A 9,132-nucleotide genomic window follows, 5' to 3' on the forward strand; every position below is an offset into this window, starting at 1 on the left:
GGCTTGCGTCCCCCCCCCCCTCTCTACACAGTATCTTTCAACAGTTTCGTTGTTATTATTGATGTTTGTTCCTAACACACTCTATTTGATCCGACATTTTTGTAACGCAAAAATATCTCCTCATATTGACTTTGTTCCCAACATCAGTTGCTTAATTTATAACAGCATATAGGTATTTATATCTTTTTGTATTTTCCTCTCTCTCTCTGTCTAATTGTAATGCATTTTTGGCTTACTCTGTTTTTTAATTTTCCTTTCATTCAAATTAAACATTTTTACTCGTTTTCTTTATTGTCATCATTGCGGAGAACTATTTCGTTCAATTTAGCAGGTATCGCATCGTCTACTTAAACGTTGTTGGCCATATTTTGTCATTAATTTCGATTTTTGTTCTAATTTGCGTTTTTAACTTTACTTGCGTGCGTTTCTTTAAGTTTTGGTCTTCCGTTACGGTTGATCCTTGCGCTTAAACTTTTATTTTTTATCCCATTGTATTTTCTGAAGAGGACTCAAATTGGGTCGAAACGTAAACTGATATAATCGATATTGTAGTCTTTGTTATATTGTAATATATTGATTGCACTTTTACACCTGTGCCTGGCTCTTAAATGCTCTTTCCTTTTATCTTATTTTTTTTATAATCTATATAACCACGTATATGTAAGTACTTATTGTTAACGTTTATTTTACGTTAAAATTTCAGGAAATACTGGGAATTAACTTCGGTGAAGTATTCAAAAATAATGTTTCTCACGATATTTCTATTCTGTCTGATCGGCGTCCCTTTCATACAATGCAAGCAGGTAATTTTAATTTATAGATTAATCCACGCATAAATATAAAATTGGAAACAAATACTGAACATTTAATCCTTCATCAGATGTTTGAACTATAAATGTAATTTAAAAACTTCTACATATCAGACTAGTAAAAAATGTCTCGTTTTTTTTTTGTAAAGTACATGGAGAAAATATAGTAATAATTATGTTAAAATCATATTTCATTTTACAATGCTTTTTGCAGAGTTGAACTATACTAACCTTGTCCCAACAAACATGATGGCGTCAAATGACCTTTTAATGACGTGTTAATGACATTTCTAACGTCCATAACACGTCATTAATATTACATTTGACGTCATCCTGCTACTTACAGTAGTATAAATGAAATTAATACTATAAAAGTAGTATAAATATTATAGAAATAGTAAGTTGACGATTTACTCGGTAAAAATATCAAACAGCAATAACATTCCATGTTATAATTTTCGATGTTATAATTTTCTATTCAGCGTAATGTCACATATAACACATGTTATATTAGACTTGCATTGCTAAGTGAAAAATTATAGGATTAATATAATGTTATCTTTCGTTGATATTTATTGAATATCAAATATACAACATAAAATCATGCATATAATTATAATAATTTTGTAGTAAAAAGTCAAACGTACATAACGTTTTTAAACAAATACTTTCAATACAAAACATAATACTTTCGATCGGATTGGGATTATCGATATAAATCGATCTGTCCCGAAAGGGTGGGCACTACAATATCTTGGCATAATATATATCAGCAGTAATAAACTTGGCGCCTAAAGTAGAGCAAAAAACGTACGCATCTATTAAAGGGTTAAAGTCGATATTTTTATTTTATATTTTTCTTTTGTATATATATTTTATTTTATTTATAAGTTTCTCATTTTGGCTCATTTTTTTTCACGTTTGAACGCATTTTCAGTTGCACGAATATATGACGACGGACGAAGTAATGTCCGTATTTCACACGCCACATGATCTTGGTAAGTTGAATTTTCGTTCAAAAAAAGATTTGTTTGCACACGTATGTAGTGCGTTCCTAAATTATATAAAAAATACATACATAATATATTTTTGTTAACTTTAATATTATGATTTATAACATCAGCTAAAAAATTGACTTTTAGTACCCGAATATGAGATAGTGCCAGTAAAACATCGTCTAGCGAAAAACAGCGATTCGGAAGAAGGGTCCGAGATAACACTGGCAGCATTCAGAGAAAATCTCGAGATGTATTTACATCCCACAGAAGGTATGCTTGCCAGTAACAATACACCTGTATGGACTGTCACGTCTGATCCAAAATCACCCGAAGGAATGCGATACGATCAAATACGTGGGGTAAGTTTAATTCGCGATGAAACGAAATACAGACATTCTCAACATAAAACAATATCATGCAAAATGTTATCATTATTCACAAAATCGCGATTGTTTACGACTGAATTCTTTTTAAATTCTCTGTGCTATCTGGGTTATTATGAGTGACGGATCAACGTTTCCCTCTATTTTGTATTCAAGATTTCATACAAAAGAAACTAAAAGCACTCAAAGAAAAAAATTCTGTTAGCATTTTTTTTATCCCACATTGTAAGCAACCCGCAATAATTTTAATATTAATAAATTATTTTAACTCATATAAAAAAGTTAATAAATTAAAGTTACAATAATTAAGTACATTTTTAATTGACTAGTTTAAGTTAAAAATAATTAACTTTCTAACTTAACTTTTAACTGATTTACTAGCCATTACTCAACCCTAAATACTTACATCTTTATAAATCACATGAAAAGTTGTTTCTTCACTTTTTGTTGCAGGCTACGAAATTATTAGGAGTAGCGTACCAAGACGTAGACGGAGCAAGTGCAGTTTTAGTATCTCCCACTTCCAATGGTCAAGTGCATATAGTAAGTAATAAATATTTTGAGACTTCGATCTTGAAATAACTATAAAAATCCGACCACAATGTTAATAACAATATTTGTATAAAAAAAGCGTAAATAATAGTTTTCGTTTTTTCATACGTACACATACGTGTTCGCGCTTATATGGACTCAAATGAATGAGAGGAACTAAATATTCAAAATATTTTTATGCAATTTATGTATACAAGTATACATTTATGTATACATTTATGTATACAAGTATTTCATGTTGAATTTTGCAAATTAAAAATTGCAAACATTTCAGAACGGAGTAATTAAAAATTCTTACGTTATAAAATCCTTGCCACAACGGTTCTTGAAAGAGGTCGCGTATGGTGGACATAAGCTTCTCGAGCCGCATCACACTAAAAATATAACGAAAGAAGACGATTTCGCTTACACGCATCATCACGTAGTGTACAAAATACCACCGTTGAAGGGAGATCAATACAAAGATTTCAGTACGTTATACAAATGCTTACATATATATAGAACTTTAGAATCTCTCCGGTAAAGAACCATTACGTATAATTATGTGTGAATTGTATGCGATCATTGTCCAATCTACTTTCGTCAGACACGCTGTATATAATTTATATATACTTATATATAAATATTTTATATATAATTATATGAAAATATATATTTTATATATACTTTTATATAATTGTATATATTTCTATTTTTGTACGAGTGTTCTTCTATGAATGTTTGCTGTTGACCGTTTGCCGCGCGAATTCGCGCATTATGAACTACGATAAAATAATATATTGATTTTTTAGGTATATCGGATCCTGATGATGGAATAAAACATGATGCACCAGAGATTATTTATCCCGAGGTACTGGTAATAGTTGATCATAAGTTGTACAAGTAAGTATTTAAATACAATAATAAGATTGAATAACTTACTAAGTTCAATGTAATAATTTTGTTAGTAATATTTATTAGCTATTTTACTGGGTCAATGAAATTTTATTTGAAAATTGTCTAGTTAATATTAACTAACAGTAAGATCATACCAATGTTACAATCTCCCACTCAACAACTACTACATATATTATATATTGCAGTTACATTGTTGAGCAGAAAATAATAACGTTACTTTTAGTTATTGTTTACTTGAATTACTTAATTTATATTGTACACTATTATTTGTTTAAAAATATACGAAATAAACTCTTTTTAATAATAATTATCATCTGCTTGTCAGAATAATAAATCGTAAGTTTAAAAAAAAAATAAATTACTTCATTATAGAACTCTCGGCGAAAACATCCGTCGAGCCGTAAAATATATCATGGCATTTTGGAACGGCGTCGACTTGAGATATCGTTTATTAAATACTCCCAGGATATTATTCAATATCGCAGGTATCGTTATAGCTAAGGTATGCTTCTATTTATTTTACTATTATTTTGATTCACAAATATAAATTTATTTCTTCAATTCATGCATATATGCACGCGCGCGTCCGCATATACCGGTATTATATAAAAGTTTAGTGTTATAAAATATCAATATGTACAATGCTGCTATAACTTTGTTAGTAAAATAATTTACATATTTAGTACCTGTTATCAATATAATAGTGTAATAAAGTAAAACTTGATATATTATTTTTTACTACAGGATGACGATGCACTTCCATGTTTAGAGAAAAATCGCATCGAACTTTCAATGGTAGATTCAGATCGTGCTTTGCGTTGTACAGCGGATTATTTATATCGCGAAAACAGATTTCCGTACGATTTTTACGACATGGCTGTCGTCATGACGCGGTAAGCGTTCGTACCTTTTATTGTATTCCTTATTGTTTATTGTCTGTTGTCTGTTAATGTGCATAAAGATATATACAGGATATCTGATAATAAGTGGGAATTTACACATATAAATTAGGTCAAACTCAATACAAAAGATCTCTATCATTTCGCAAACAACTACATAAAATTTTAAGTTATTAGTTAAAGAAGACTGGCGAATAATTATGCGCGATGCGGTGCAGGGCGTAATATTAAGTAGGATTTCTGTTGTGTGCTTGTACATTAGGTTAAACTGAACAAAGATAAATTTTACGATTTTTTGCAAATAACCAATAAATTATTAATTTATTAAATAATAAAAAATATTAAAATGAATGATTACACGCGATCGTTCGTTCTTCAACCTTCTTTAATGAAGACCTCTACGTGGTTAATTAAATAATGGGGTTCTGTTTTGTTTAATTTGTACACTCGTAGTCAGAAAGGTTGTCTGGTTTTTTTTATAAGTTTAAAAATATATCCTTCTTGTCCAATGAAACAGCTATTTTATTATAAAATAAATTCTCTCATTGGTCAAGAAAAATAGATTCCTAATCTTATAAAAAAAACCTGACAATCTTTCCTACACTCGATTGCTAAACGATTTGCATACTTATCAAATAAAATTGCAACAACTTAAGCTATCAGAATTGGAAGCTATTGCTGATATGCATGCGCAGTAATCGGTTATGACGAAATGGCAGTAAAAAATGTGGCATTTGTGAAATTTGGAAGAAAAAAATTATTTTTAATTAAAAGGACATTATTTTGAAAAAATTTTTATATATGTTACCACGATTACTATTTGAGTCAACAACGGTTTTTAATTCTAACAGGTTGAGTCGTCACAATTTTATTCGATAAAAAGTACTGATTGTGCATACAACGAAAATCTTACTTACACGCAAAAAAATGACTTAGTTATATCAGCTAAACTGCAGTAGCTGATTTAAACTTAATCAAAAGGCTAATCGTTTAGCTGCCACTGCTAAGAATTGGCTATGACAGCTAAAATGTATTTGCTATGAAATACAAATATATTAGGTAAAAATTATATTAGATTAAAAATGCATATTATTTCAAATAGTTAAGAAAATGGCAGTTATTCCTAAATATCTTATCGTATGCATATATTAAAGAAGTTTGCCGTACAGCTACAATCATTTGTTTCTAGCAGCCAATATTTCTCACTGTAGCGCCTAAGTTTAAACAGCGAATAAATTTAGCTTCGGTAGTATCGATATTAGCTGTCCCTATTTCAGTCACACATCTTATCTGTCACAGTTATTTTTTAGCTCTGGAAACTAGTTCTTTTTTTGCGTGTGTCATGTACAATTACTCACCAGTTTCCTTTAGCTAATAGCTCAAAATTTTATGTGGATGTTTGTAAAATAATAGATAAATTTTGTTTAATTTATCCTAATCTACATATACATGAGCGTTTTCTTATGTATCGGTATATATATTTATGTAACACAATTTTAATTTTAATCTATATATAATTTCAGATTGGACATGTGCAATTTCTTTAATGGTCCCTACTGCAACCCACATACTTTGGGTAAATTAATTGACACTCCGCAAATGATGTCGTCAAATGACATATTAATGCCATATTAATGACGTTAATATATTTAATTAATTATTATTAATATATCATTATTAATATATCATTTAACATCATGTTTGCTAAGGCACAATTGCACCCCACATTTCGCCTGTTCCAATAAGCGCTCCAGAGTCAATACAGTTATATATTTACTATATAATAATTATAAATTTCAGTATCACATTATAACGTGAAAGTTTGTCGCAATGTTATAATAATATTATCATTTTGCCCTTAAAAATACAAGTAATGATATAGAAGGTGTCTGATTCGTACCGAATCACTATATATATGACACTATACCATATACTATATAGGATGTCCCACAAATACTGTAAAAAAAACAAGAAATTTTTTCGACGTCATATTTTTAGGATTTCAAGGTCATTGTTATTTTTTAGATGAGACTACATATTTTTATCATCGCGATATGATAGAAGAAAAAAATAGAAGAACAAGAAAAATTTCTTATTTTTTATAGTATTTGTCTCCTCGAACTGAATAATATCCCTCTTTGGCATCCTCCTATCATAAAACATAAACGAGATGAGGTAATCAGGTTAGGTGGGACACCCTATATACGAGAGTCAATTACACTGTACTTAAGATATATCTTATTGAAAGTGCGAACGTAACACTATCTTTTAATTTTTTTAATTTCTAATAAAATGTGTTTTCTAAATTATATAGAAGCAACACTTAATATCAGCTGGAGCGTTTGTTGAATATATTTTTTGAAAAATTTATATTTTGGAATGAAACAACTTATAATTATAAATCCGCTATTCAGGTTATGCATATGTTGCTGGCGCGTGTGATAGAAACGCAACAAAACAATCGTCCGAGGCAGTGGGAATCGTCGAAGATAATGGTGGTTTTAGCGGTATTATTCCGACAGCTCACGAGATTGGTCACTTGTAAGTTTACAGATCTCAAGAAATAATAGGATATTTATTAGAGATATGTGAATCAAAGATTTTTTATGTCCAATCGATGAAATTTCACCCGAATCGTATTGAGTCGAATCGTTGGAAGAATTTTTAATTAACATAATCATTGAATTCAACATGAAAATAGTGACTTCAATATAAGAGAGATAACATTGATCATGTGATATCAATTCATTTTTAAGATAAGAGATGTATAATATATAGTCGGTAAACGTGTATGGAATACAGTTCCAGCCTTGAAAGCTGCTCAATGACACATATCGATCCGACAGTTGTCGGTAAGAGTTTATCTAGAACCCATTATCTTCTTTTAATATTTTTGAAGAAAATTTTAATATACAGCAAATTTTTCAAGTCATGCTAATTCCCGTAAGACTGGATGTTTTTAATAGTTCTTCGTTAATGCTAATGTGCGCGATCCGTATTCGAATCTTTTCGATTCGAAGTTTTCGAATTATTCGGATTCGAATCAATGAGATTCGAATTTTAATCAAATCGAATTTCACTTGATTCGATTCGAATTCGTATAGTTCGAACATCTCTAATATTTATGGAACATACTGTGTTGTTCGCATCATAAACAAAATATTAATTTATTGTATGAAAAATGAATTCACAATACAACCATAAGTCGTTCAATAATGATAAAAAAAATATAGGATAGGAGCTCGTCATGACGGTAACCCTAAAGGCGCTAGTGACTGTGAGCCGCATGACGGCTTCATAATGACTGACGGACTATTGCTGCATGAAAACGGATTCGAGTGGTCGCCATGCAGCATAAATGCCTTCTACACGTTTATTAAGTATGTATCATACGATTCGCAGTGAATTCGATATAATTTAACGCAAATCGGACTGTATTTTATACAGTCTTTCATATACGAAAAAAATAATACGGTTGGCTAACGTATAAATATAATCTAGTTGTGTCAGTCAGATTCACGAAAATACGAAACAACTAATTATATAGTTGCTGCAACTACAGAGCAATTGTTGAGTTATAATGACGATAATGTGGTTACTCCAACCAGAGTGTATCCATAATAAATGTCGCTCCAATCGATTATTAATTGTCACAACTAGATTACGCGCAACTATATTGATATAATTATGATATAATTAAATTATATCAACTATACACATTACAATCACACAAGGATAACAAGGATGATGCAACTATACTATTCACAACTAAATATTTTTGGTGCTGTAATCATATTTTCTTTCCGTGTAAATATTACAAAACACACGATTGGGTCTTCTCTTGATTGTAAGTCTACTGAATTGTTACGGTATTACTTTGATAGTATGATTCATCAAGCAAAAATTATCTTTAATAAGTTTTTCAGAACACATAAAAAAGACAAAAAAAGACGAATTAATAGAACAAAAAAAGTTGATAATCAGACACTTGAAAAATTTATCAAAAGAATGCCCCGAGTTTGCGCTTATGAAAGCTCTAAAAAGTTACTTCGAAGAATCGAAAATTAAAAAAAGATTTTATTTTTTTTAAACGACTCTTCTTTTAGTTTTAATGAAAAACAGTTATAATATTACATTTATAGATATATATAGAAAATATGTTCATATTTTACCTTATACAAAAACTCACGAGTAGAAAATGTATTGAAACTTTTGAACGATAGAGTGTGTATAATCTAAGAATAATTTCAGTGAGGACAGAGCCAAATGTCTTTATAATATGCCTGTATTGGGAAAACCAATAGCACGTGTTTTGCCCGGAAAATTATTGTCTTTAGACGAACAATGTTACAAAGTCTCTGGAACACCAGCATGTAATGTAAGTTTTATCACAAGCACATTATGTTGTCTGACTAAATATAAACGAAAAGACAAACTTCAACTAGAATCGTATGTCGTGATTTTTCTTCTTATTCGAAAAAATAAGTAACCGTACAAGTATGTGTATATATATATATTTATATATATATATATATATATATATATATATATATATATATATATATATATATATATATATATATATATATATATA

The 9,132-nt window shown here is 29.6% G+C and overlaps 1 protein-coding gene across 1 annotated transcript in view; it reads left to right on the top strand.

The window, feature by feature from the left end:
• The window catches only part of LOC116842758 (venom metalloproteinase 3-like), a 16,553-nt gene that overhangs the window by 4,816 nt on the left and 2,605 nt on the right, over nucleotides 1-9,132 (top strand). Inside the window, exons 2-13 of the mRNA XM_032812416.1 lie at nucleotides 704-803; nucleotides 1,747-1,807; nucleotides 1,952-2,166; nucleotides 2,644-2,733; nucleotides 3,017-3,212; nucleotides 3,534-3,624; nucleotides 4,012-4,141; nucleotides 4,384-4,532; nucleotides 6,062-6,114; nucleotides 6,953-7,079; nucleotides 7,772-7,918; nucleotides 8,790-8,916. Coding sequence (XP_032668307.1) covers nucleotides 744-803; nucleotides 1,747-1,807; nucleotides 1,952-2,166; nucleotides 2,644-2,733; nucleotides 3,017-3,212; nucleotides 3,534-3,624; nucleotides 4,012-4,141; nucleotides 4,384-4,532; nucleotides 6,062-6,114; nucleotides 6,953-7,079; nucleotides 7,772-7,918; nucleotides 8,790-8,916 — 1,446 coding nt within the window. The 5' untranslated portion in view covers nucleotides 704-743. The remainder of the gene's footprint in view (nucleotides 1-703; nucleotides 804-1,746; nucleotides 1,808-1,951; nucleotides 2,167-2,643; nucleotides 2,734-3,016; nucleotides 3,213-3,533; nucleotides 3,625-4,011; nucleotides 4,142-4,383; nucleotides 4,533-6,061; nucleotides 6,115-6,952; nucleotides 7,080-7,771; nucleotides 7,919-8,789; nucleotides 8,917-9,132) is intronic.

The sequence above is a fragment of the Odontomachus brunneus genome, unplaced genomic scaffold, assembly GCF_010583005.1.
Source record: "Odontomachus brunneus isolate Ranch 3 - 2012 unplaced genomic scaffold, Obru_v1 Obru_scaffold_027, whole genome shotgun sequence".
Lineage (NCBI taxonomy): Eukaryota > Metazoa > Arthropoda > Insecta > Hymenoptera > Formicidae > Odontomachus > Odontomachus brunneus.